This window comes from Pantherophis guttatus, chromosome 6 (assembly GCF_059756535.1).
Source record: "Pantherophis guttatus breed Tessera chromosome 6, ASM5975653v1, whole genome shotgun sequence".
Classification (NCBI taxonomy): Eukaryota; Metazoa; Chordata; class Lepidosauria; order Squamata; family Colubridae; genus Pantherophis; species Pantherophis guttatus.
Genome location: NC_142068.1, coordinates 45,305,048 through 45,332,596, shown reverse-complemented (window position 1 = coordinate 45,332,596; position 27,549 = coordinate 45,305,048). Strand labels below are relative to the sequence as shown.

Sequence of the window (27,549 nt, the reverse complement as noted above, 5' to 3'; positions counted from 1 at the left end):
TCTTGGGTGCAATACCCAAGAGTGGCTCCGATGAGTGTCTTCTACCAGAATATTTTTACAATTTTATTCTCAGTTAATTGCTTAAATTGAACGTATGCATATGTATGTTTTGTTTTGGAAACAAAAAACAATGGGCAAAAATTCTTTCTGAAATTCAGGAGATACAATGCAAATTGGTAGAACCAATAGTATTGAATTAGATGGACCTAAGCTTCCATGGGCACTGTTTGCTGTTCATTGTAAACATAGGAAGATAACCAACTACAGAGTTAAATATCTCATAAAACATTTTTCTTTTTAAAAAAAGATTTGAAAGATGAAAGAACTGTGGCATCGATTAGATCACCGTTTGCCAACTTTCACAACTAAGATGTGCGGACTTCAACTTCTAGAATTCCCCAGCCAATGGAAAGTCCACACATTTTAAAGTTATAAAGGTTGGGAAACAGTTACCAGACAAAATTCCATGCATAAAAGGAACAGATACCAAGGAGACAGTTGGAGCCCTTTCACTATCATGTATGGTTTCTTATGTGAATTATGTATTTATACATTATTAGCTGAACCATAAGTGAACTTGCACAGTGATGTGATTTTCTTAGCAACTGTATGGAAGTGGTTTGCTGTTGTTTTCTCTCAGGCCGTTTGACCTACCAACCTGGAATTCTCCAATAATCTCCCAGCCAAGTGCTAACCAGATTGGGTTTGGTTTAGCTTCCCAAATCAGCCAGCTGCTGCCCCCTGCTGAAAATTGAATTGTTTATTCAAAGCAATGTTATTGATTTGCACAAGACACATTGAGTAGCCATATAGGCTGACTGTAACATTATTGTATAAGCTAAAATGAAGCTGGTGATTCGGTGCGTCTCGTAGCTTCGGGAAATCACGTTTCCACTGAGTATTTTGGCATTTGGGAGGGGGAAATGCCTATTTCACCCTAACTCGCCTGTATTCTCATTCGGGGGTAAAAAAAAAAAAAAAGTCCTCTAAGAGGAGTTTGGAAGGATGCCGTTGATAACTAGTCACCCTGCTTTGGAACTAAGCCTCCACCGTTGCCATCCTTTCTCGCCCGTTCCTTCGCCGCTGGAATTAAGGCCAGGGTCACGGACTATCCGCTTCCTGGCGGAGAGGAGGCGGGGCGGGGCTTGAGCTCCGGCCGCCGAGTCACATGCTCACCTGGAGTGGGAGGAGCCCAGAAGTGTCTCCCAGGGCCGCGGGACTCATCCCGGCTCAGAGCTCCAGTCTCTATGGGGTGGCGGTTGTAGCGCTGTAACGACCGATCCCCGGGCCTGCCTGGTGCGGATCTCGCTTCGGCACTACGGAGCCTGCTTGCGGGCTTCCCTTTTCCCCCCCTTTTTTGCAAGGAAAACCCGAGGATCTGAAGTGGCGGAGGAGAAAACCCCCCAACCGCGTCTCTCAAAGTTTGTGCGTCCGTAGGGCGAACTGGGATCTTGCCTCATGCGGAGCGAGAGAGCCCTGAGCCGGGCTCAGGCACGTAGGTCCTTTGAAGTTGCACCCTGGGACTTCGGTCATGGGCAGCTGCGTGGGAAGACAGCGCAGAGAGGGGCCGATCACCCCGGGAAACCCGCGCAAGCGAGCAGGTGAGCTCCCCGACTAAACCGTCCAGGCGACCGCGGGAAGGGTAGCTCAGACTCTGCAAATACTGAGAGCCGGTCTCCGTACAGCCCCTCTCCTTAAGGCCTAAAGGGGGAACCACGATCCTTGCTCTAAGCGGGCACCGAGCGCGACCCGTCCCAAGCCTGAGAAAGGGTGCCTCCGCCCTCTTTCCCTGCCCAGGTGTGTGGCTCTGATGAGCGTGAAGTGAAGCGGGCATATCTATACGGTCTATATCTATAAGAGGGACTATACGGTCCCTCTTGCTGGAGATAGAGAAGTTATCCTCCCGGGTTATAAAGTTCTGTAGATTTATTTCGTTACTCCGTTATTCCCCATTATGAGTGCAAAGCTTTTGGAGCAATCCCAGTTTTAACAGATCCCTTGAATTCCTTGTCTAGGAATTTGGGATGATTTGGAAACTTGCCTACTCACTTTATGTAAGAGCCAGTCCAGCCCGTCTCACCAGGTTGAAGTGGAAACTGCTGTGCCTCCTCTTCTCACTAATGCAGACATGCTAGCTGGGTTAAGGACTGATTTGGGGCTAGCAGGGTTTCAGCACACATGCTCGATCAAAATGTACTCCTTAGAGACAAATCACAATGATTTGTGGTTTCATCCTGCCAGAAACACAGATTTGGCTTTGCTGTCTGATTTTTATGCACCCCAGAATATGGGAACCCTCAAAACACATATTAGAGAACTACTGTATTTGCTACACTAAAGGAGTATGGCCTTCACCAATATTTGGATCAGAAATCCTTGTCTGTTTCCATGTTCAAAGTTCCTGTGTAAATTCTTGCAAGTTGGGACACAGAATCAGTGCTGCTTGAATGCATGCATGTGATCCTTTGTGATGTAAAGCCATGTGCATAAGACCTGCCCTGATTCTTTAGTCCATGTCAGTCGATAGCATTATTATTCCCTTTCTAGACTGCTAAGATTTGTCTCACTCTGCTGTAGTTGCATTAGTTGGATCGATAGCAGAAGCAGTTCTAACCTAACAATCTCATCAGCAATATTTGACACTCCAAACATTGTGGTACATAAATACTGATAAAGGATTTTTGAGGATGGAGGAGTCCTGACTTCAGCAAAAGAGATGCCTCAATAATTAAATAATCAGAGGAGGATGGAAAATTTAGTTTCCGTGCTTCACTGTTCAAGATTAAAATTTGTTTTTAAAGCTGCAGATTAATCTCCCCATATGCTTTTAAACAGCAGATAAAAAAGGGGGGAATGACCAATGAACCCTTGCTATTTTCTGCTTCAGGGAACTCTATTGTGAGAAGGATTATTTTTGGGTTTCAAACCAGGAGATTTACAGCTGCTATTCTGCTTTCATTAAACAGCTTGTCCTAAGATGCCCCTCCAAGATAGAGTAAGACCTCAGACTTTGTTGAGAGTTGCGGGGAGACTGATACCATTGGTCACATACAGTATTGTACTCTGATTCCTGCTATTTTTGCCTCTCTTTTTTAACAAAACTGATCTTGTAAAACAGAAGAACCAGTCTCTGGAGGGCTAAGGCTTGTTTGTAGCTACTTGGAACAGAGTGAAAAGAATAATGATACAGACTGTCACAAACATATGTGGAGTTATGCTAACAGGGAGTACGAAAAATGATGAAAGCGATTGTGGATAAGAAAAATACATATAAGAGAATGATTGTTTAAAAAATGAGAATGTAAAAATATTGTATAATTGTATAGAGAAAAAAGATACCATAATTGAGGATGTAGTCAAAGAGAACAGGGAACAGTTATTCTTTAAAAAGGCAGAGAAAATGCAGAACAGTTTTGATGGAGAAAAGAAATGAACTAACAGCCTCAAGCAGAGTGAATAGAACTAAAAATAGATCTGATATTGTGATTTGGGATGAAATTAAAGTGACCAAAAGCTTAGACGAGTATGAAAGATTGTGATTTATCAAACAGTAGAATTGAAACAAATGCTATAAACAGTATCTAAGAAAAAAAATCATATTGATCATATTGAAAAATAAGTCTGTCAGTGTAGATAGTGTAACGAGAAATACTAATTTATAGATGTGATTTAAATATTGAGTGATTACATGACTTGTGTAAATTGTGTGTGAAATTGCATCTTTGCCGGACAATTAAAAGAATATGTTGTTCCTATATACAGAGGGAAAGATAGCATGAGTAAATGCAGAAGCTACAGTTTTGTGGGGAAATACTTAGCATAATTTTGACTGAAAGGGTATGGCCAAAAATCTAGGCTTGCTTTATGTTGGACAAGAGCTATGTAGATCAGAATTTGTAGTTCCACAAGTCATTGAGATGTATATGAATGTGAAAAAGAAACTATATTGCATGTTGACATGCAATGTAGATTTTTTTTGTAGAAAATTTTTGGGTGAATAGGAAGTTGGATTGCTGAAAATGATATGAATGGTTTGTTTGTTTGTTTGTTTGTTTATTTAATTAATTAATTAATTAATTAATTTTTTATACCGCCCTTCTCCCGAAGGACTCAGGGTGGTGAACAGTCAAAATAACAGATATATATAAAAATGTGAAATAGAAGCAATTTAAAATAATTAAGCCAATTTGGCTCATCAGTTAAGTTAAGATCTTCAGAATAAAATTTAGACAATTAGAAAAAATTTATGCCAGCCCGGCTTGGTGAAACAGAAAGGTCTTAAGTGCACGATGGAAAGTACGAAGATCTGGGATCATTCGTATCCCTGGGGGTATCCTGTTCCAAAGGGTAGGTGCCCCCACAGAGAAGGCTCTCCCCCTGGGAATCACCAGTCAACATTGCTTTAGTGACGGTACCCTGAGAAGGCCCACTGATGGCAGTAAAGCATGTGTGATAAATGGAATGCATTTATCTATTCAGCATTGAGCAGGAAATATTACAAATGTGTGTGATATTTCCTTGGTTGTTTAATGTAGAGATGGTTAAATGTTTAAGGAATGCTTGTGGTAACATTAAGACTTATCTGGATTGGGTGTGAAATGGTGTATACTTTTAGGCAGACAGTGTTATGAAAACCTGAGTGATTCACACTGTATGATGTAAAAGGGAGTATGGAACTGAAAATTGATGTACCAAAGACCAAAGTAGCTTTTCTTGACAAGGAAAATGGAATGAACAATTGCAAGTTATACCCAAATAGTGAACAATTAGAGCAAGTAAATTGTATCTTGATAGAATATTAAGTAAGCAAACCTACATGAAGAAATGTTATAATGCATGCAAATGCTGGTAGAATAGTACTAGATATTATGTGAATTGTTAGAAAGAATGAATGTTGTTGAATGAAGTGAAAATTGTTATGTATAAGAGCATGCTTCTATCTACTTTGTTATATGCTTGTGAGACTTAGCTACATTAGAAGAAACATAAAAATAAATTGAATGCCCTGAGAATGGGGTATTTAAGAAATGTGTGTGGTCACATAAGAGATAAGATCAAGAATGAATGAGTGCTGAACGGGTGTAGGAACACAAAATGGTGATCAGTACAAAACTATTGGAGATAATGAAGATTAAATTGCAACATATCAGAAAAGAATGAATGGGCCAAGAGGAAAGGGAAACTGAGCAATTCATAGTTGGATCGAGTTGATGTGATCCTCAAAAAAGAGAAGTGAGATGTTTAAAAAGCAGATGGCACAACAATGTATGAAGCAATGTACAGGCATTTCAGAAGCAAAAATATAACGATAGGAAGATGTGGAGAAATGTAGTGAATAATGATAGCATAAAACTAGATTTAACTATATTCCCCCCTTTTTTTCTATTTACTCCATGCCATAAATTTCTTTGGTTTACTGTTGTCTCTTGATTATTGTACATGCTATAATATTGCTTACTGTAAAGAAGAACAATGTAGTATCAATGGTATTTCTTTTAAAATTCTTGTGTGGAAGACTAAGATTTCCTTAATTTTTTTGGAAGATCTGAGAGTGCACTTTAAAATGAGAAGTAAACTTCTTGGCATAGTTTGCAAATCTTGGGCAAGAACATCTAATTTTCTTCACAGGGATCACTGAAATATCTATCACTAATAGCTAGATTGTGGGAAATAGGAAAGTCTGTAGCTTGGTCATAGATGTAGGCTTTCAGTGTACAAGATCCCAAGGTATTTTTAATGCAGATTTTTCAAGATTCAAAGTCTGACAAGTTGCTATTGTATAGTTAATATTGAACTTAGATGGTTCCAATAATCTTTGGGTTTTTTGTATTCCTTAATATATTTCCTTCCAATGTTAAGATTTTTTACTGTTAATTAGACAGTATCTAATGATTTTCTGATACAAGAAGGAAGTATTGTGAGAAGTTACACTTTTCCAGAAGAAAAACGTATTATTATTGGCCTGAAGAATTAATCCTTTTATGCATTAATTTTATCAGCATTTCAACTTATTTGCTTTAAACTGCAACACTAGCATTATTGAACCTAATAAGATGGGTCTTAATGTGAGGTCAAAAGTTAAGATTGTGATGCTAAATAATACACTTGCTGACATAGAAAGCTGAGTAACTTTGACTTCTTATAGGATGGCACTCCAAGTATGTATTGCTGGTATTTTGCAAATATGAGATTAGATGAATATCAAATACATATCACAAATACATCCCCAGTAATGTTTTAAAAAGTATTAGCTAGAAACTACTGAGTAAAATGACATTTTTGGACTAAGAAAAAGATATTTAAAATACGGTGGAGTATGGTTTATAGTGAAATTTCAGAGAGTGGCAGGATAGTTTTTCCCCCTTTTTTCCAGTAAGTATGAAATAAAATAGTCTAATTATTTAAAGAACACTGAAGTTCTATGGAATTTAGAGCTAAGGCATTTTTACACTCTAATTATCCAAGTGTCAAAGGCTATTATTCTGCTTTCCGGTCCTAAATTATGGGTCCATTGTTGTTAGAAAATCATGTGCTCCACCCCAGAGATGACTGCATTGGTGTTATGGGTGGAATGATAATTCAGTCTCCATCCAATAGCATTGTTTGAGCCCAAACTATTTTGACAATGCTCCTGCAAATTCTGAATCCATTGGCTATAATAAATTGGAATAAATAAAAAACCATTTTTGTGTCTACATAGATGGATAAACAATGTGCAAATGGTTAACATATGGATTTGATGTACTGATAGGTTTGTGAAATTCCTTGAGTGGGAATTCTGGATTTCATAGATCTGTTGGTGAGTCAGCTGCATCTGTTACTAATTTACATATCATGAACCATAAACTCATATTAAATTCTAGAATGCTACAAGCAAAGCATACATACATACCTAGTCTAAAAGTAGTTTGTTATCTAGTTTGGGTGCTATACGAAATGATTGATGTGTTTATTCTCTTTGAACAGTGTGATTCTGGAGTACACCCTGTTTAAACAAGAAACTGGCCCCACCAAAGGACTGTGGAACTGACTCATGCTTTTGCTTTGCTCATATAGCTACTGATAGCAATTGCATGTCTCTTGCTTCCAGTAATAATTATTATTTTGTAGGAGGCAAAAATGAGAAACAGGAAGTAGGAGGGGTGAGTAAGTGGGTAAAGAGAAACCCTTGTAAGCTATATTTTTCCAAAAAGGAGGCTGATTACCTCTCATCAGATGCTTGTATATAATGTAGGTGGGGAGGGAGGCATTTCTTAACTAAGATTTCTCATTCTCCCATATTAGAATATTGTTCTCGTCTGGTAGAAATAAAAGCAGCAACATCAACTTGAGTAGATCCTTCCAATGTTGGTAATGTTTAATGCCTTAATATTTCAGAAATTATGCCCTGTATTTGATTTCCAGAAAGTAGTCACAGACAGCAACATAAAGTAAGCAGTATGTAACAACATTAGCCAATTTGGAAGCTAAGGGAACATTTGTCTTTGTTGGTACTTGACTGGTGATTATCTGGGAATATCAGAGAGGTTGGCCAGACTGAGTAGTTTAAAAATACCATTAATAGAGTTAAGCTCAATTTAGATGGATCTTTTACCTTTTCAAAAAATAGTCAGTGCAGCAATTTACAAATATAAAAACATAAAGACAATGGCAAATCATTAAAACGCAGTTGCAAAACGCCGAAAATAACAATAAAGATAAAAACAACTGAGCCAGAATCAATAACTAACATAAATAACAATAGAGTCAAATGCTTATTTGAAAGTAAACGTCTTCAGTTCCTGGTAAAAGATGCCCTAATCTCTAGGGGCAGGAAACCTATGCATAATTGATCTGGACATCCTGTCCAAGAATTGTAGTTTCAGCATTAGATTTATTTTTGCAGGCATACAGGCAATATGAGTAGTGCCAGTTGAGATAAGTGGTCTTGTATGCCTATAGCTTACTGTTGCTTAAATTGAGTAAAATATACCTTACTGGGTTTTATTAGCCATATCATGAATATAAACTCATGCTGTCTTGCCCACATGGAGTTTTCATTGGCCTTAATATAAAGACATTTAAATTGCAACACGTGCAACAAATTTCCTTGTGTACCAGTGATGTTGTTTCTTCAGCTTCTCAGATCCTTTCTTTTACCCTGTTTTCTGGCTCCTACATTCTCCCTCCTAATTCTGATATTCCCTCTCCTGGTGTAAAGCTTCTGTCTCAACCATACAGGTCCAGTGAGTTAGGAAGTTAGAACCTTTTCACACTCGGATCCCCATCTTGTGAAGAAACATTCACAAGGCTGTTAATATATTTAAAAATGTGCAATAGTTATAACCTTTGATGTAAAAGCACATTAAACTGGAAAAACACATAATTGGTTTTGAAAATTGTCATCTTTAAATATTCCATATCTTCCAGTTTAAAAAGCATGCACCATGAATAGTCAAAGAACTATGAACAAAATAAATCAGGAAGACATAGGAATAGTGGGCCTGGATTAAATTTGTAAAATGACAGTTAGGAAAAGTAGAAATTTTCAGTTTCTCCTTTCACCTTTATTTTTTATTATTTCAGTCTAGGCACTAGACAGGCTATATCAATACTATATTGGTAACAAAATTATATGGATATGCATATCAATTAGCAATTCATGTCAATTTTTGAAAGTAATTTGTATTCAATTTCTAAAATATCTTATTTGACACTTGCAGTAACGTTACTGAAGTTTCCTCTCCTGGTTTCTTTTTATGCACATGTATACTTTTTTGTATGCGTGCTTTGGCTAATTTTGTATGCATGCTTTGGCTAATCCTGATTTTACTCTGATGTTAGAGTAGAAATAGGTTTCGTGGCATAGTAAGACTGGTCTTTGTCTCCTTTTTGCATGCCATATAAACCTCATTAGGCTGGATTTACTTCTTCATAAGCCAATGTCTTAGAAGTACTGATAAGAATCTACTTCTTCTCACCTATAACAGTCATCAATTAATTCCCAATCCCCAGCTCCCAGGCCTGTTGTTTGTTTTGCTCAGAAGGTATTACCCAGCTGTCTTCCCATATGGGATCCAAGGTAGCAGTCTCACCTGGGGCCCTAAATTTAGATTGTGCTGCTTGAAGGCATGGTTCACAAATTCAGTAGAGAAGAATTTATGTTCATAGTTTAGCAACTAAAAGGATCAGGTTAAGTGTATCTTATTCCAGTGTCCAGTGAAGAACTTTTTAATGCAGTGCTCTTATTTTGCCATATTCTTGGTCTTTTTGCAGAATAGAATTACCTATAATTGTCACTCCGAATTGTCAGAAGCAAATTAAGATGAGTGTTGTGCATCTTCGATAGTCATGTAAAAAAATTTTTTTCAATTGCAGCTGGTCATGTCATCATTCAGCCGAGCTGAGAAATAACACTGATCAAAATTTTCTGTTCTACTGTATGAAATGGTAGAATAGGAGTTCCATCCTAGATGGCAAAATATGATGACATTGGCTCCTATCTCTTCTGTGCTGAATTAACCATGTGGTTTTCTCCATAGTTAGAGCTAAGCATCATAAGAGAAGCAATGGTAGCAAGGCTTAGGTTGATGAAGCTTTTTCAGCAGAGTATTTTCATTCTCGTGCTGCTTAATGCTAAATCTGTTTGGCAGTGTTGTGGCTGATCTGCTCCAGTTTTACTCAGTTAAGCCTAAAGATAATTGGAGCTGAAGAGAAGAAATATTCCGTATGACATAGTACAGCACAGAGTAGATTGTCACGCAGGTAGTCTTGACAGTTCCCAACACCGTAGAGCTACCATCATTTAATGGACAGGGTAGTTCTTGGCTAAATCATCAATCATTTACAGCTTCAAGAAGTGCTCTTTCAACAAAAAAAGGCTGATCTGTCTATTTTCTTGCAGAATGTCTCTTTTATGCAAAGTAATTTGTCTTCCAAGGATTCATACAGGGCAGGAGGAAGGAGAAAGTGGGCACAGCTGTGTGCAAAGGACATGTCTGGGCAAGAAGCTGTGGAATAGAATTTATATAGCACACACAGCATCTTGTTTCAAGCAAGACAAGTAAAATGTAGTATGCATTCTCCCTTTCCATACCAAAGAGGTTGCATTTATATTATAGTATGACTGATGATTCCTCCAGATGCTTCTCTAGATGTTAGTTCAGAGGAGGATAAACTAGTTGTGGGCACTTCAGGAGAGGAGTTGGTCAGTGGCTCTGAGCATCCAACTGATAGTGATTTGGCTGAAGCATAGCTGCAGCAGGACAGCCTTGAGGTTTCAGGTGAAGAAAGCATTAAGCTGCAGCCAGTTAGTAATGATGATGAGGAATTGCCTTCTGCACCTGTTTATTTTATTTATTTATTTTATTCAATTTGTATACCACCCTTCTCCTAATCTGAGAACTTGCAGGGCAGAGAAAAGGCAGGAGCAGTGAAGGTCAGCCTGATTATTCAGGAGGAGGCAGCTTTGTCCCTTTTGATGAGCTGCACCAGAAGCTATTTAACATAGCAGATGATACTGGGAATAATGTGTACATTTCCTAGCTGAACATTGTGATTCAATTCTTGCCTTGGATAGTGATTTGTGAACTCTGGACTTTTCTTGCCTCATGCACCCTCTTGTATTGTGGATTTAATTTTGGTAACTTTCAAGTACCTTGTGGACTAGCTTTGGTCTGCTTTTGGCTGAACTTGATTGGGACAGTTCTGGGTTTTTAGTAAAAGGAATTGCTGGGGAATTTTAATAAACCCACTAGCCCACCTTTACATGTGGGTGTGAGTGAATGGGACAGCACAATGACTTCTCTTTAGTTCTGTACAGGCAGGCCTTGATTTATGACCACAATTGAGCCCAACATTTCTGTTACTAAGTGAGACATTTCTTAAGTGAGTTTTGTTCCATTTTACTTCTTTTCTTGCCACAGTTGTTAAGTGAATCACTACGGTTGTTAAATTAGTAATACAGTTATTAAATGACTCTGGCTCCTCCATTGACTTTATTTGTCAGATGGTTGCAAAAAGGGATCACATGATGCCAGACACACTGCAACCGTTATAAATATGAACCAGTTGCCAAGCACCTGAATTTTGATCACATGACCTTGGGAATGCTGCCATGGCCATAAGTGTGAAAAACTGTCATAAATCACTTTTTTTCCCAGTGCCATTGTAACTTCCAGTGGTCACTGAATGAACTGTTGTAAGTTGACTACCTGTATATAGTATCACAATTACCTTTTTAATATTTATGAATATTTATTGCTATACTTATGTAATCAGTTTCCTGATGAAGGGCAATTGTTATGGTTTGCTAACCTTAAAATGAAAATATCTTTGGGATTTGGAACTCTTGTATACATAACCCTTCTGTTGGTTACGTATATCACATGAGAAGTGGTCCAAGTTCCTAAATTGCTCTTTTGTGGTCATATTTTGCAGGGAAACCTGCTTAGGGAACTTGAATGGACAGTTTGTGAATGTATATGCCTCCCCTTTCCCTGTTCTTTGGGTGGAAAAATTGCTCTGTTTCCTCCTTACGTGTTTGTCCTTCTACTGTCTTTGACTGATATATTCATGAGCTCCAAATATGCAAATCAACATTTATGCACATTTTATAAATTCAACTTCATATGCATTTTTACCAAATCAGTGTTGTAAGAACATAATAAAAGCTATATTTAATGAGAAGAAAAGCCTCTCTGGTGCAGTACAAGTAGACCTCAACTTACAACAGTTCATTTAGTGACTGTTTAAAGTTACAATGGCAATGAAAAAAGTGATTTATGACCTTTTTTCACACTAATGACCATTGCAGCATCTCCATGGTCATGTGATCAAAATTCAGACACTTGGCCACCGACTCATATTTATGACGATTGCAGTGTCCCAGGGTCATGTGAACTTTCCTTTTGTGAACTTCTCACAAAAGGAAAACCAGATTCACTAAACAACCATATTACTAACTTAGCACAGTGATTCACTAACAGCTGTGGCAAGAAAAATCATAAAATGCGGCAAAACTCTCTTAACAAATGTCTCACTTAACAATAGAAAGTTTGGGCTCAGTTGTGGTCATCAGTTGAGGACTATCTGTATTTTGTTTTTGAGTCTATGACACGTAGAGGAAGTCTAGAAGCAAGATTTAAAGGTGGTGGGTTCATATCAACTGGTTCTCTGTTTGTGAAATTCAGTCTGTGTACGGTAGTTCAAAGAATAAAAATTATCTAATGCCCCACTAGGTCCATGAGTTTAAGATTGCCTCATTTGTATCTATCTCCTAGATTCATACCCCACCTCATTTTATATGTTTTAAAATTAGGATGTAGGATGATCCAGAGTAAAGGGTGAGCTAATCTTAAACCTTAATCTTGATTGCTATTAATGTTGTGTATGCACTGAAAACATTTTAGAAGATAAGATAAAAAGGGGAACAACATCCCAGTGCTTAGGTTAAAAAGTATGCCCACCGGTTGAGCATTTAGAGTGCATCCTGGTTAGAAGATGCTGTGGAACGAGTGTATCAGTTTGCATTCTGGGAAATGGGTGTTTGTAATTAGCCTTGGCTAACATCAAAATATCCTGTGGGAGAGACCATAACATCCTTTCAACTTTCCAGATATGTCTAGATCCAAAATGGTTGGGGAGCTCTGCTCTGCTCTATCCTGTAAGTGAAGAAATGGAGATTGGATAGACTCAGGAAAGGTACTCCACAGATGTCATTACTATAGTCCCCTTATGTGTTTTCTTTTCTGCAGATTCTATTGTTGACAACAATAGGTACAAATTTATTTAAATAATTATTATGTGAAATTACAGCATTTCAAGAATACATAGGCACTTATTTCTTCTCCCTTAATTCTTTCTTATTACCCTTTAGTCTTGGTTTTCCTTCACCAGGGAGTCCTTTAAAAGTGTCTCTTATGCCAGTAATCTTTATTGTACCTTTTATTTTGCTTGCATGTTACCTTTATGAAGCAATTCCAAAAATCCAATTCAATGGCTTCTCTAACAATACACAATCAAATTGTTTAATTCTTTGAAAACCTCACAAAGTACACCTTATCAAGTAACAAGCTACTGTAATTCTTCTTGTTCCAAAAAAGCATCTGAAGTATTTTTGTAATGTTATGGTTAAACCAGTCTAGCAACTTGAAATGAAACCTGTCTTCTTTTCACACACATATGAAAATTTTGCTTGCGTAGGTTGTGTTTCCTTATTCTTTGGAAACTAGATATTTAATATTACCGGTAGATATTTATCCTATTTTAAAAATATTTTTATTCTATAAATTCCTTGATTTTATGTTTTACATTTATTCTGTTAAATTCTAGGCGATTCTTGGTATTTAATCTGTACAAATGTTAGTTTTTATTCCCTTGCTGCAGCTTTTGTTTTACATTTCTCAAACTCTGAGTGCTGTAAGACAGAGGTCTCCAAACTTGGCAACTTTAAGCCAGGCGGATTTCAGCTCCCAGAATTCCCCAGCCAGCTTTTCCAAGCTTAAAGTTGCCAAGATTGGAGACCCCTGCTGTAAGAGATGCCATTATTTGTTTTTGCACTACGGTACATATATCACTATAATCAATGTACCCAGAGGTGGGATTCAGCCGGTTCAGACCGATTGGGGCGAACTGGATGTTAATTTTACATCTGGTTCGGCAAACAGGTAGTTCCAGCAACCAGCTGGCCCCGCCCCACTCTGCCCCTCCCCTCCCAGGAGTCCCCACATGGCCCATTTTGGATCCAAGGTAAGGGCAAGAGGTACGTGGAGCCCAGGGAGGTGGAAAATGGGCCTCCCAGAGGCCCATAGAGCACAAAAATGGGCCTATTTCCAGCCTCCAGAAAGCCTCCGGAGCCCGGAAAAGTGGAAAATGGGCCCTCCACAGCCCATTTTTGCTCCCAGCAGGCTGCAGGGAGGCCTACTAGGCCCAAAATGGGGTGAGGGGGGGAGGTGCCCCCCTGTGGCCCGGTTTTGCTCCAAGGGGGGGTGCAGGAGGCCGAGTGCTTCCTGTTACACCCCCTGGCCATGCCCAGCATGGCCATGCCCATCCAGCCAGTCATTAGGGCAGAGAACCAGTTGTTAATTTATTTAAATCCCACCACTGCATGTACCATATACTCAACCTTTTTCATGCATCGTTGCGCCGACATTCCTCACTCTTGGGTTATCGGGAATGTAAGTGCACACGTCTCTTCTGTGCATGCACAGAGCCTTCTGCACATGCACAGATGGTCAAAAATGGGACGTAATGATGTCCCTGCGGGTGGGTGGAGCCTCCCGCTGCTGGTATTACCGGTTCACAGGAGCTGGATAGATCTGGCTGGATTTCACCACTGGCCTTGAGGTATTGGCCTATTCTTTTTTGTAGCGCTCTAAATATTTTATATATAGCATCCAAACAAATTATGCTGTGGCTATATACCCTTATATCACACTTGCATTAAACTATCTATCATCTATCCATCTATCTATCTATCTATCTATCTATCTATCACGTTACATGAATCCAGTCATTGTGATTTGTAAGGAAGCATGACTGCTTTCTGGAAGGGCAGTTGAACTGTATAACATAATGTAGGAATGATATTTAGGCCTTCCTGAAATTTGGACTGAAGAAGCAGGCTTGTCTACATAGGGTAAGGTAAAGGTAAATGTTCCCCTGCACATGCCTGTTAGTTGTTTCCAGCTGTAGGGGCGGTGCTTATCTCCGTTTCTAAGCCAAAGAGCCAGCGCTGTCCAAAGATGTCTCCGTGGTCATGTGACCGGCATGACTAAACACCAAAGCCGCACGGAGCGCTGTTACCTTCCCACCAAGTGGTCCCTATTTTTCTACTTGCATTTTTTTACGTGCTTTTGAACTGCTAGGTTGGCAGAAGTTTGGACAAGTAACGGGAGCTCACTCTGTTATGCGGCACTAGGGATTCAAACCGCTGAACTGCCGACCTTCTGATCGACAAGCTCAGCGTCTTAGCCACTGAGCCACCACGTCCCTTAACTACATAGGGTAGACACCAGTGGTGGGTTGCTAACAGTATGTGAATTATGTGATTATTAAATGAATCTGGTTTCCCCCACTAACTTTGCTTCTCAGAAGCTGAATGGGAAGTTTGCAAATGGCAATCACATGACCCTGGCATATTGCAACTGTAAATATCTACTATTGGCCCAGCATCCAAATTGTGATCGCATGACTGTAGGGATGCTGTGACAGTCGTAAGCGTGAGCACTGGTTGTAAATCATTTTTTTCAGTGCTGTTGTAATTTCCAATGATCACTAAACAAATGGTTGTTAAGTCAATGACTAACTGTATTTTTTCCAAAGGCTTGTCAAGGTTGGTTCTTCTTTTATCACATTCGGTTCAATCAGAAGGTCAAAACATATGGCCTAACTTGGCTAATTGTAGCATTTTGAGGGCAGGCATTGTGTGATGCATAAAGAATAGATTGCTACAGGGTGAAAAGGTTGGAAAAACTGTCATAACGGACTAGCTTTAGTGGCAATATCAATGAACATTGTAGCCCAGACCTTGTTTTTTTAGGATAAATAGTTTACTAATACGTTGACACCTTTTTTCTACTTCCTATTCGTAAGTTTACAAGTTGAAATTTGTCATACAGTAAAAGGATTGTAAGCAGGGTGGATTTGATTTAAATCGAGTTGATTTAAATCACAATTTAAATCATGATTTAAATCACTAGTAAAAAGGCTTGATTTAAATCAACTCGATTTAAATCATAATTTTTAAAGAGCAACTGTCATCTCTGCTACTCCTTTGACCCACTGTTGACTCACCGATAGTCCCAGTGTTGCAGAATATACAGCCTCATGCGACATAACTAAGCTCCATTTCATGCTGAATAAACTAAATTATTTATGTATCTTAAATAGAAAACTATCTTACGATAGATTTTTACCCCAAAAGTTTTTTATTAAAATAAATTCGATAAAAATCAAAAAAATCCGATTTAAATCATAAAAATCTGATTTTTTTTATTTTTTTTTAAAAAAATCATTGATTTTTATCCACCTGATTGTAAATGCTTTTACAGGTAATCCTTGACTTACGACTACAATTGAGCCCAAAATTTATGTTGCTAAGTGAGATATTAAGTGAATATTAAGTGAATTTTGCCTCATTTTACATCCTTTTCTCACCACAGTTATTAAGTGAATCACTGCAGTGGTTAAGTTAGCAACATAGTTGTTAAGTGAATCTGGCTTCCCCATTGACTTTGCTTGTCAGAAGGTCGCAAAAGGGGATCTCATGATCCTAGGACACTGCAGCCAGCATAAATATGAGTCAGTTGCCAAGCATCTAAATTTTGGTCATGTGACCATGGGATGCCTCAATGGTCATGTGAACCATGCCGAGGATTTTGTCCAGTATCTGCACGATAAAATCACTCAGATTCGGGAAGGGTTGGTCTCTGACTGGGTAGGTACAGACGGGATGATGGGTGCCGGTCTTGAGACTGCCATTTGGGAGGAGTTTGACCCTGTTGCTCCCGAGGACATGGACAGGATACTGGGGCGGCTGAACGCGACCACATGTTTATTGGACCTGTGTCCCTCCTGGTTGGTGCTGGCCTCCCGGGAGGTTACGCGAGGCTGGCTCCAGGGGATTATCAACGCTTCCTTGAGTGAGGGTGTCTTGCCATTCACCTTGAAAGAGGCGGTGGTGAGGCCCCTCCTCAAGAAGCCTGCTCTGGATCCGGCTGTTTTGGCTAACTATCGTCCGGTCTCCAACCTTCCCTTCTTGGCGAAGGTTGTTGAGAGTGTGGTGGCGCGACAGCTTCCTGGGTACCTGGCTGAAGCTGTCTATCTGGATCCGCTCCAGTCCGGCTTCAGGCCTGGGCACAGCACGGAAACGGCATTGGTCGCGTTGGTGGATGATCTCTGGAGGGCTCAGGATAGGGGTTGTTCCTCTGTCCTGATCCTGTTAGATCTCTCAGCGGCTTTTGATACCATCGACCATGGTATCCTGCTGCGCCAGTTGGAGGGGTTGGGAGTGGGGGGCATTGTTCTGCAGTGGTTCTCCTCCTATCTCTCCGACCGGTCGCAGTCGGTGTTGGCAGGGGGGCAGAGGTCGACCCCGAGGCGCCTTGTTTGTGGGGTGCCTCAGGGGTCGGTCCTCTCGCCCCTTCTGTTCAACATTTATGTGAAGCCGCTGGGTGAGATCATCCGTGGCTTTGGGGTGGAGTTCCATCAGTACGCTGATGATACGCAGCTGTACATCTCCACCCCAGGCCATCCCAACGATGCCCTTGAAGTGATGTCCCAGTGCCTGGAGGCCGTGCGGATCTGGATGGGGAGTAACAGGCTTCGACTCAATCCTTCCAAGACCGAGAGGCTGTGGCTTCCGGCGTCCCGATATAGCCAGCTGGTGCCATCGCTGGCTATTGGGGGCGAGTTATTGGCCCCCATGGATAGGGCTCGCAACTTGGGCGTCCTCCTGGATGCACGGGTGTCTTTAGAAGAGCATATGACGGCCGTGGCCAGGGGGACTTTTTATCAGGTCCGCCTGATTCGCCAGTTGCATCCCTTTCTGGATTGGGATTCTTACGCACAGTCACTCAGGCACTCGTCACTTCCCGCCTGGACTATTGCAATGCTCTCTACATGGAGCTCCCCTTGAGGAGTACCTGGAGGCTCCAACTGGTGCAGAATGCGGCCGCGCAGGGGATTATGGGAGCGAGGGGTCGCTCCCATGTAACACCTCTCCTGCGTGAGCTGCATTGGCTTCCAGTGGTCTTCCGGATGCGCTTCAAGGTGTTGGTTACCACCTTTAAAGTGCTCCATGGCATAGGACCTGGGTATTTGCGGGACCGCCTTCTGCTGCCGATAGCCTCCCACCGACCAGTACGCTCCCACAGAGAAGGACTCCTCAGGGTGCCGTCAGCCAGGCAATGTCGGCTGGCGACCCCCAGGGGGAGGGCCTTCTCTGTGGCATCTCCCGCCCTCTGGAACGATTTGCCCCCAGAGATAAGAAGGATATCAGATCTCCTGGTCTTTCGCCGTGCCCTGAAAACTTTTCTTTTCCATCAAGCAGGGCTGGCGTGACCCCCCCTTTTTTTTTTTAGTTTTTTAGTTGTTTGGTTTTAATCTGTCAATGGGTTTTAATTCAAATTGTTTTAAATTTGGGCCAAAGTATATAATTCTTTTAATAATTTTAAATTTTGTATTGTTATATGTTTTAGTTTTGGCTGTGCACCGCCCTGAGTCCACTAGGAGAAGGGCGGTATACAAATTGAATAAAATAAATAAATAAACAATGGTCATAAGTCATTTTTTTGTGCCATTGTAACTTTGAATGGTCACTAAATGAACTGTTGTAAGTTGAGGACTTCCCGTAGTTGCTTCTGCCCCAGATCTGAGAATCTAGTCCTGAAAGCGGGAGGTAGCATTCCAGTAAAAATACTTGATTCTGCTTAGCGACTTAGCTGATAATGGCTGCACGTTTTTGGAAGTTCGAATTCTGTACATCTGGCAGTCACTGGGCTGGGGAGCTAGCTAGAGTATGCAGCTATGGCAAGAAAACATGTCCATATAATTTCTTTTTCCAGGATCTTGAAGTGGTAGAGAGAATAATCTGAGTTCTCCCTGTTTGTCAGGCAGGCACACTTTGGCATTGAAGCTTAGCAAATTGGGAGTTAGAATTTGGAATTTAATTAGTTTTAGTTGCTTACTGACATTCCCATCTCTTGATACAGAAGTTTCACCTAAAATTGTTACTTAACTGACTTTAAACTGGCCTGGGTGTTTTTTGCCATTAGTTCAGGATTTATTTTTTATTTATAGGTCAGCTTTAATACTAGGCAGTAAATAATACCCTATTTAGGGCAGTATTTCTTCTCTCCCTGCCAGGGCAGGCATAAAACCCACAAGAGCTACACAGTCATTATCCATAATGAAATTATCACTTTGGAGGCTTAGGGAAAAGCAGACTGAGCTTGAGCCTGAGATTATTATTATTATTATTATTATTATTGCCATTACAGTTTGTCTTGAGAATATGCTTTCCCTCAATTTACCATCCTGTTTAGATTTAATCTGCAACACAGGCTTCTTATACAGCTGGCTTGAAATTCAGACTCCTTGCGTAGGCAGTCTAGATAGGATCAGTTGAGGAATCTGACTTTTTCTTGCCTTCTTTCCAGAGAGAATATGCCTGCACTATAGGGAAAACCCCACCCTATCTTGAAGGAGATAATCTTGCTGGGCAAAAGACTGAATGATGATGGAGTAGGAATATGTTTATTTTTTGTCTGGAGTTTAATAATTACAGAATTTGGCATCCACAGATCTTCTGCTTTCATTTTAAAATAATGTTTTTCTAGCTGCCATAGCTGGAACAAAAGCTGAAATACAAGGCCAATGATGTCCTAGATGATTGCATGAAATCCAGCTAATGGGGCAAGAAGAGCTTTCTGGCCATCCTTTATGTACACTATGTCTTAGGTTCTTTCTTCCCAATCCTCAAAACTATTGTTAATACTGTAGCCTTTTTCAAAACAAGGAATGGAAAAGTTGAATTATTTCCTTAATTCATTTGTGTCACTGACTTTGGATCACCTTGCTGCAGGAATATGCACGTTCATGTTTTTGATCTGTGAGTGCCAAAGAGGTTGTTGCTATCAGATAGTGTTGATTCTCTGATACAATTGAGTGGGTGTAATCTCTTTTGAAGGAGATGGTGCCTTGAGAGCCAGTGAGGACCTCTCCTGTGAAATGTAGTGCCTGATAAGAGCACAAGGGGATCAATTCTGCTATGTACTGTCCTTTATGGAAGCGAGTGGGTAACAGGATGGACAGGATAAGGAGGTACCCTTATTAGAAGTGCAGGTTAATGTCTGTTCTGATGAGTTCTATGCAACAGTTGCTGTCTTTGAATTTTGCTCTCTGATATTCTTGCCCCAAGCCCTTTTTTGTGTATGTACATACAGGTCAGAAAAGCTAACTGGTCCCAGGAGCTTAGTGGTCAGCACTACACCCTAATTCCCTGAGTCAGGTTGATGACTCTGTTTTGTGGTGATGAAGTGCAGTTATTTGTCCAACATCATGTGATTTTACTGGCCTGATGTTTGTAAGCAAAGCTTTTAACTATAGACTGTTTGGGATTTGTGGATATTGTAAAGGAGGGAGAACATAGTTTTCTCATGGCTTCCATGAAACAGAAGCTACTGCTAATTATTTATATCCTTGCAGAATTTCGACACTGCAGTTAGTGGGGGTTGATCAGATCAGAATTAATCAGATCAGATCAGATCAGTGTCTTCCTGCACTATCTCTTTAACATTTGATCCTGTCTTAGAGGTTGAGCATTGCAAAATGATAAAAAGTACAGTAAGGTACTTGGCAAGTAGGATTGTGTTGATGACAGCTGGGGATTTTGGTGGTGATACTTTAGAGTGAACCAAGCCATTGCTCCATAATTTAATATTTTCTACATGCCTCCCCCTTACTGGCCAAATGACATGGATAATAAGCACATGACTTGGAAACTCATCAGGTTTGTTTCTTTGTTTTTTGTGAATCTATTATCAAACATGCCAAGGCCCAATTTTCACTTCAAGGAACCTTAACTGTTTCTGTTCCAGCTCAGCTGGGCTCCATAGAGTGTCAGACATTTGATCCTAGTGCCTTTTTTTTTCACCTCCTTCTGTAGATAATAGGTATGTTTGTTTGGAAACAAATGCAGGCAATAGGCAGCCTTTGGTTTTCCCCTCTGTTTGCAGCTGGCTGTCATTGCATCCCTGGTCTCCTTAGCTAGCAATCTTCAGAGCAATTACTGTACCGGGGGCTCCTCCCCCACTGCAGCAACCATGGAAGAACAAGAGCCCTGTGTGAGAGGACGAGGAGGAGACCGAGGTCAAGGAAGACGTGCATCACATGCCCTATTCTTTAATCCATTCAGTTAGCCTCTCTCTTATCACAGGGACAGCAGCCTGTGGAATCCAGCAAGGAGATGGGATGGCGGGAGAGAAGGGATGGCAAGCAAAGGCAGTGGCAGAACCCCTCTCCCCACTGTAGGAACTCTGTTGTACCCATGATGCTCCTTTAATTAAGTTTACCAATTGTAAATTACAGCCGAGTTGCCGGAGCAATCCCTGACACCCTTCTCTACCCATTTTTACCTGGTCCCTCATAAACTGGACTTCTCCAGTCTAATGCCCTCCATATATGTTAGGCTAAACTTGAAATTTTTGTGTACTGGTTAAATCATCAGGCTAGAAACCAGGAGACTGTGAGTTCTAATTCTGACGCTGAGTGACCTTGGGCCAGTTACTTTCTCTCAGCCTTGGTGACGAGGCAATGGCAAACCACTTGTGAAAAGCCTTTCCTAGAAAACTGCAGGGACATGTCCGGGTAGTCTGTGAAAATTGCATGATCGAACAGGGCAGGGAAAAACACCCTTGAAACATCCACTGGCTAGAAATTCTGTCAGCTAAAATCTTAAAGGTTTGGGTAATTATCACCTAAAAGGAAATTGCTGCTAAAGTGGAATTGTTCTGAAAGAGCCACTTTGGAACTATTTTGATAAAAAATAAATAATTTTAAAAGATTTAATTTGAAATTAATTTTAATTTTAAAAGAAAATTTTAAAAATGCCAGACTAGGGTTGACTTAAGGAGTGTCTTTATGACTTGTCCTGAGTGATACCGTCACATGATTTGGCTTTTTAAAGCTCTGTCTTTCAGTATTCTATACATAGCAGTGAATTTTTTATCCCTTTCTCAGTAATTGTATTTTTCATACCTGAACTGTTAGTTTTCAGCATCTAGTTCTCTCTTGCTGAGAAAGGAATGTGAGTAGCACCTTCTTTTTTTAACACACAGCATTCTGTTTTTAAATCCTGTTGAGCCTGGCATTTATTTTTTACTTCAGTCTCAGCAATCTCTATCTCTGAAATAGGATATTTATTTATTGCTTTTGACCAGGATTTGGTGTAATATTAAAAGAATTCTCATTCCTGAAAATATTAATTATCTCTCTCTCTCTCTCACACACACACACACACATCATTACATGATTGCACTGCAATAAATAACTGATTCTACTTATGAGCTCCTGGGGTTTTTTTGTCTGCCTATAGCTAGTAGATTTCAGTGTTCTGGTGTTTTGCTTTGTTTTCTAAAAAAAAATGATGCTATAACTCTAAAGTGTGTCCACATCTGTCTTAACTATTTTGTTCATATCCATGTGTGCATTATTCAGTCTTCCTTGAGCTAAACATTTTATGTAGTCTTACTTAAATTAGTGTCTTTTAGATGGGTTGGATTACAATATCCAGATTGCCTCCCCCCCAGTCTGTTTGGATGATCTAGATTGGAGGCTATCATGTCCTATTTAAATGTCACTGACTTTGTTCTTATCACAGCTCTCCTTTGTAACAGAATCTTACAGAAAATTTAGTCCTGTTTTCTCCAACTTGATGTCTTTCACATGTGTTGGATTTTAACTACCGTAAGCCCCATAATATTGGATGAGAATTATGGGAGAAAAAAAATCCAGCAGACATGGAAAGTACAGGATAGGAGAAGGCTGATTTAATTTTTCCTTTACAGTGTTTTTGGTAACGTCAGATGCTATAATTGCTACAAAATTGATGTATGCTGCATTCATTGCTTTAAGCAACAAAGGCAAATATTGTCACCCTTAATGCTTCTCAGTTCAGTGATGATCTCATCTTTCTCAGAATGTGTAGCATTCTGTTTTCTATTAGTTGTTCCTCTATTAAACCGTTCAGCAGTTTTTGGTTGACGCAGCTAAGAAAGAAAAAAGCAGAAACAGTTTTTAAGCAGAATTTTAAAAATGTAAGATGAAGTCTGTAAGATTTATATAGAGATGGGAGTTGAAGAAAATTGGTATGTTCAGATCAAACCATGGGAAGTCTTAAAAAATATTAAGGCTTTCCTTGTTCATAAAAGGAGTGTGTGATTACATATACATGAAAAATCTCAGTCAGGGTTTAATTAATCCTATCTCTGATAAAGTAGTGATAAATTAACTAGGAAAAGCTATCACAAGCTCAAGGAGTACTGCAACTTGCCAGCATTTGATGTAAAAAGATGAAGCAGTGGTTGTAAGAAGATGTAGTTAGAGGTTTTGAAGTTTCCTGCTTTTAAAATGTCCCCTATCTCTTTGCAGGTCGTAATGAACCTCTAAAAAAGGATCGCCCCAAATGGAAAAGTGATTACCCAATGACAGATGGGCAACTAAGAAGCAAGCGGGATGAATTTTGGGATACAGCCCCTGCCTTTGAGGGACGCAAGGAGATTTGGGATGCACTCAAAGCTGCTGCCTATGCTGTGGAGGCAAATGATCATGGGCTAGCACAAGCCATTATTGATGGTGCTGGAGTTACCTTGCCTCATGGTATGTTCCTCAGTGCATAATAGAAATGGTGTGCTAACTTGTTAGAACTTGAAGGATGTTGCACCTCAGATCAACTCTCTTTCATTCTACTAAAATAAAAAAAAAAGCTTGCATTTACAACCATAACATGTCTATGGAGCAAATCCATGCTCTTAACTGTGGTTATAGGAGTAAGCAGAATTGGCTTTCTCTTTGCTATAAGTTGTGTATAGTGAGTGGGAGGTCCAGCTCCCAGCCCCTGATTTTCAGGGTGCCATAGAGTTCAGTGCTGTCTTCATATCTACATGAAACCATTGGGTGAGATCATCCGCCATCACAGGATGAGGTATCGCCAGTATGCTGATGATAGCCAGTTAAATATCTCCGTCCTGGGTAAAGCGAGTGATGCAATGGATGTTCTTTTGTGGTGCCTGGAGACTGTGTGAGCCTGGATGGGGAACGACAGAATCCAACTGAACCTGGTAAGCAGGAGTGGCTGTGAGTGGGCCTCTCTGTATCCAGGATCCTTATCATCTTTGGTCCTGGAGAGGATTGCACTACCACAGGCGAACCTGGTGCATAGTCTACAGATTCTCCAGGACTCACAGCTCCTGTTCCAAAAGCAAGTGGCAGCCATGACTAGGAGAGTCTTTGATCAACTTTGTGTTGTATACCAGTTACACCCTTTCCTGGATAGGGAGGGTCTCATGACCTGGCTATTTCCCATTTGGATTGTTGCAATGCGCTCTACCTGGGGCAACCCTTAAAAAGTATCTGGAAGCTTCAGCTGGTGCAGAATGTGGCCACATGAGCAATTTTGGGTGTCCAAAGAAGGGCTTTGCTCTGAAAACGTCACCGCATGTCAGTTTGCTTCTGAGTCCAATTCAAGGTGTTGGTTATGACCGATAAAGCCCTGCACAGCATGGGGCCAGGCTACCTATGGAACGGGCTTTGTTTCCTTATATCATCCATACCACCCAGTCAGGCAAAGCAAGTATGACAGTTAAATAACTTTGGTGAGGTCCAGTAAAAGAGCCTTCTATGCCATTGCCCACACCCTGTGGAATATCCACCACCCAGAAGTACGGCAGGTCCCCACTCCCCTGGCCTTCCAAAAAAGAATCAAAACATGGTTCTATAGCCTTGAATGGGAAGCCCAAAGAAGCATGTAGCTATGGGGCTGGCAATACCCTGAAAGTCCTCCCTATGCCTTTTAATTAATTTTAACAGTATTTTATCATCCTTACCTCTTTCTACATTTTTAAAATTTTATATATTGTTCTTATGTTTTAATATTTGATGTACACTGCCCAGAGTCCCTCTCTGAAGGAAATGGGCAGTTCAAAAGTGTGAAAAATAATCAAACAAACCAAACAAAGAAACAAAAAATAAATAGGCTTGCTGATACAAAATTGTTAATTTTGAGAGTTTAGAGATATTTTGCTTCTTTTATAATTCTCTGCATCACAATTACTCCTGATACAAGGATAATAGTTCACTGGTACTAGGACCTGAGTACATAGGTACATTTTTATTTGTCACATCAGCTTCAACAGCAAAGACAACTGTTAAGTTTCAGTCTATCTTCATTGGACAGTCATTGTTTGACTGACTTCTGCAGAATGTTGGAGTAGCTTTTTTCATTTTTTCCCCATTTCCTTTCACATACAGAATTCCCAAGGATGGGTATATCTTGGGTGATGAGGCAGATCTTTCATTCGTAATGGAGAAGTTTCATCAATGGTCCATGAGGCTGCACATCTAATTTCAAGATTTAGGAGATTTTAGGACTTTGTGATAAAACTGGAACATACTATAGAACTGGAAGATTGACACAGGAGTCCATGGTTAGGTTTGAACAGCATCCGGAAAGAAGCCAAGTTATAGAGAGGAAAACTAAAAGCTTATACTTGAAAGTTTTATTTTAGAATTAAGATGTTCTCAAAATAATTTTGTGATTTCTTTTTCCTTAAGCTTCTCACGCCCTCTAATGGTGTATTCATTCCTCTACAGGCTCACTTACTGAGTGCTATGATGAATTGGGTAACCGATACCAACTTCCTGTGTATTGCCTGGCACCACCTATTAACTTGATTATGGAGTGGAGTGAAGAGGAGGGTGCAGAACCTCCAGAGCCGGCACCCAATACCCGCCGTGAATTCCCACTGAAAGTGCGCCTCTCGTCTGGCAAGGATCTACGTCTGAATGCCAGCATGACAGACACAATTGGACAACTTAAGAAGCAACTCTACGCCCAGGAAGGACTGGAGCCTTCATGGCAACGTTGGTTTTTTTCTGGCAAGTTGCTGACAGATAGGACCCGCCTGCAAGAGACTAAAATCCAGAAAGACTTTGTAATTCAAGTAATTGTCAATCAGCCCTCTGCACTAAGGAACTGAGCTAGAGATAGTTGGTGTGACTCCCAGTTTGACCCAGAGACTGAGCAGAAGCCTGTGTGAGCAGGTGTCTGTCCTATGCATCTAGAGAAACAGATAGTGCACTTAAAAGCAGACTGGCAAAATCAAAGCCAATGCCTTTGAAGAGTTGCACATGCTGTCTCACTGCAGGGCACAGTCAGCAAGCTGAGCAGTAGTACGGATGTGCAATGTTCAAAGTGGTTTCTGTTTCTCCCAATGGTTTGCTTCTCATGACTATCTGGGCTAGATTTTTACCTTCCCCAAACTCCAAAGAATTAGTTACCTCACCCATTTCTAGGCTCGGCTGGCACCGAAAAAATGCCTCCTTTCTTTCCCTTCAATTCTAGTCCAGTTGGAATTGCCCACATTGGGACTGTAAGCCTGAAATGATGGGTTGTGGGTCTAGTCCTTTTCAGGGACTCAGTGTAGCTCCCATTTGAGTACTGAAAAGCTTTTAGAGAAAGCATGAGACCAAAGTGTCTCTCACATGAGAGACGAATGCCTTAGGCCCAAAATAAATAAATCAATGGCCAGGGCTAATTCTTTCATATCTAGACTGTTGCTTATATTGAGGTTGGCATCAAGGATGACTGTACTACAAGTCAGCTCATCCTAGTTCTACGGACAACCCCTCATCCAGATAAGGTGTGGTATGTGGAGACTGGATTGTGTATATGGGTCCCAGTGTAATTTATCAATAAAATCTTTTTCCAACTATCCATGTGCCTGTTTCAGTGAAGATTTAATTACATTTTTTCATGTCAGAATTAATAATGTATGTTAATGACTCATTTTGTGTTCAGTACACATATTTACATTGCTCATCTGCTAAGTACAAATAAGGAGGGGATAACAAAGAGTGAACTCTGAATTACAAATCAACTTGTTCATTTTTCAGAGGTCAAATTAGCTGATTGATGAACCCTAGAAACTCACATTAGTTGTTACTATTTGGATATGTCAAAACTGTACAGACATTTTGCACTTTTGCAAAACTTGTGGCCATGAACTGTCATCAACATAATTAGTAGCAGAGTTGCTTTGCCTCTGGTTCATATTGATGTTAAAAGTTACATTTTCAACACTTTAAACTTCTTTTTAAAAAAATACCTCGAATGCAAGATTACAAGTTATAAAGAATTTAAGGGATGATAAATTCATTCTCTGGAACTGAAAGAGTTAGCACATGTTTAATCCACTTATAAAAATACACAGTATATGCAGGTCTTGTTTTTATCATGCACATAGGAATTAGGAAATATAGGCTGATTGTGGTTAGAACCATTATTTTGTCTCAGGAAACGGGGATAGTAGGAAAAAGGATGCTAAGCAAATTCAAACCTTATTGTAAAATGAGCTAAAATATGTTTGGTCAATCAGTCTGTTCTCTTCCCAGTAGCTCATTCTGTCCTGCATCCCTATGTAAGCAAATGTCTATTGTTGGAAAGAAAGTTATCCAAATAAATTCTGAATGATTATTAGGGAAAGGATTTACATTTTGTGTATGCAGGAACATTCCATTAGTTGAGCAACATTGCTGTCATAATTTAAAGGAGGGGAGGAGCACAGAGACTCTGTCCACTATAAATAGTTCTCATCTCAGTTCTTCCTAATGTCATCTCATCTGCCCCTGTTTCACCCATTATTATTCATAGTATCCCATGCTCACTATTCCAGGCTTTGTGACTAAGTTAGATGCCTGGCAGGTTGACAAACCTTTCTGGCAAATCCCATGGGCTGGTATGTAGCACTTTCCCATAGCAGGTAGCATTTTAAAATAAATAGAGAGCTTCCT

General features: G+C 40.1%; 1 protein-coding gene across 1 annotated transcript; it reads left to right on the top strand.

Moving 5' to 3' along the window:
• Positions 1-840: 840 nt before the first annotated feature.
• UBTD1 (ubiquitin domain containing 1) lies at positions 841-26,473 on the top strand. Its single transcript, XM_034439874.2, has 3 exons — positions 841-1,601; positions 23,131-23,358; positions 25,351-26,473. Exons 1-3 carry the CDS (start codon positions 1,532-1,534, stop codon positions 25,734-25,736), a joined length of 684 nt encoding a protein of 227 aa, XP_034295765.1. The 5' UTR covers positions 841-1,531; the 3' UTR covers positions 25,737-26,473.
• Positions 26,474-27,549: the final 1,076 nt, after the last annotated feature.

Bases quoted from the DNA above. Each gene is read 5' to 3' on its own strand.
- UBTD1 (XM_034439874.2), top strand. From the start codon at position 1,532: ATGGGCAGCTGCGTGGGAAGACAGCGCAGAGAGGGGCCGATCACCCCG. The intron at 1,602-23,130 runs GTGAGCTCCCCG...ATCTCTTTGCAG, and splicing joins AAACCCGCGCAAGCGAGCAG to GTCGTAATGAACCTCTAAAA. The intron at 23,359-25,350 runs GTATGTTCCTCA...ATTCCTCTACAG, and splicing joins TGGAGTTACCTTGCCTCATG to GCTCACTTACTGAGTGCTAT.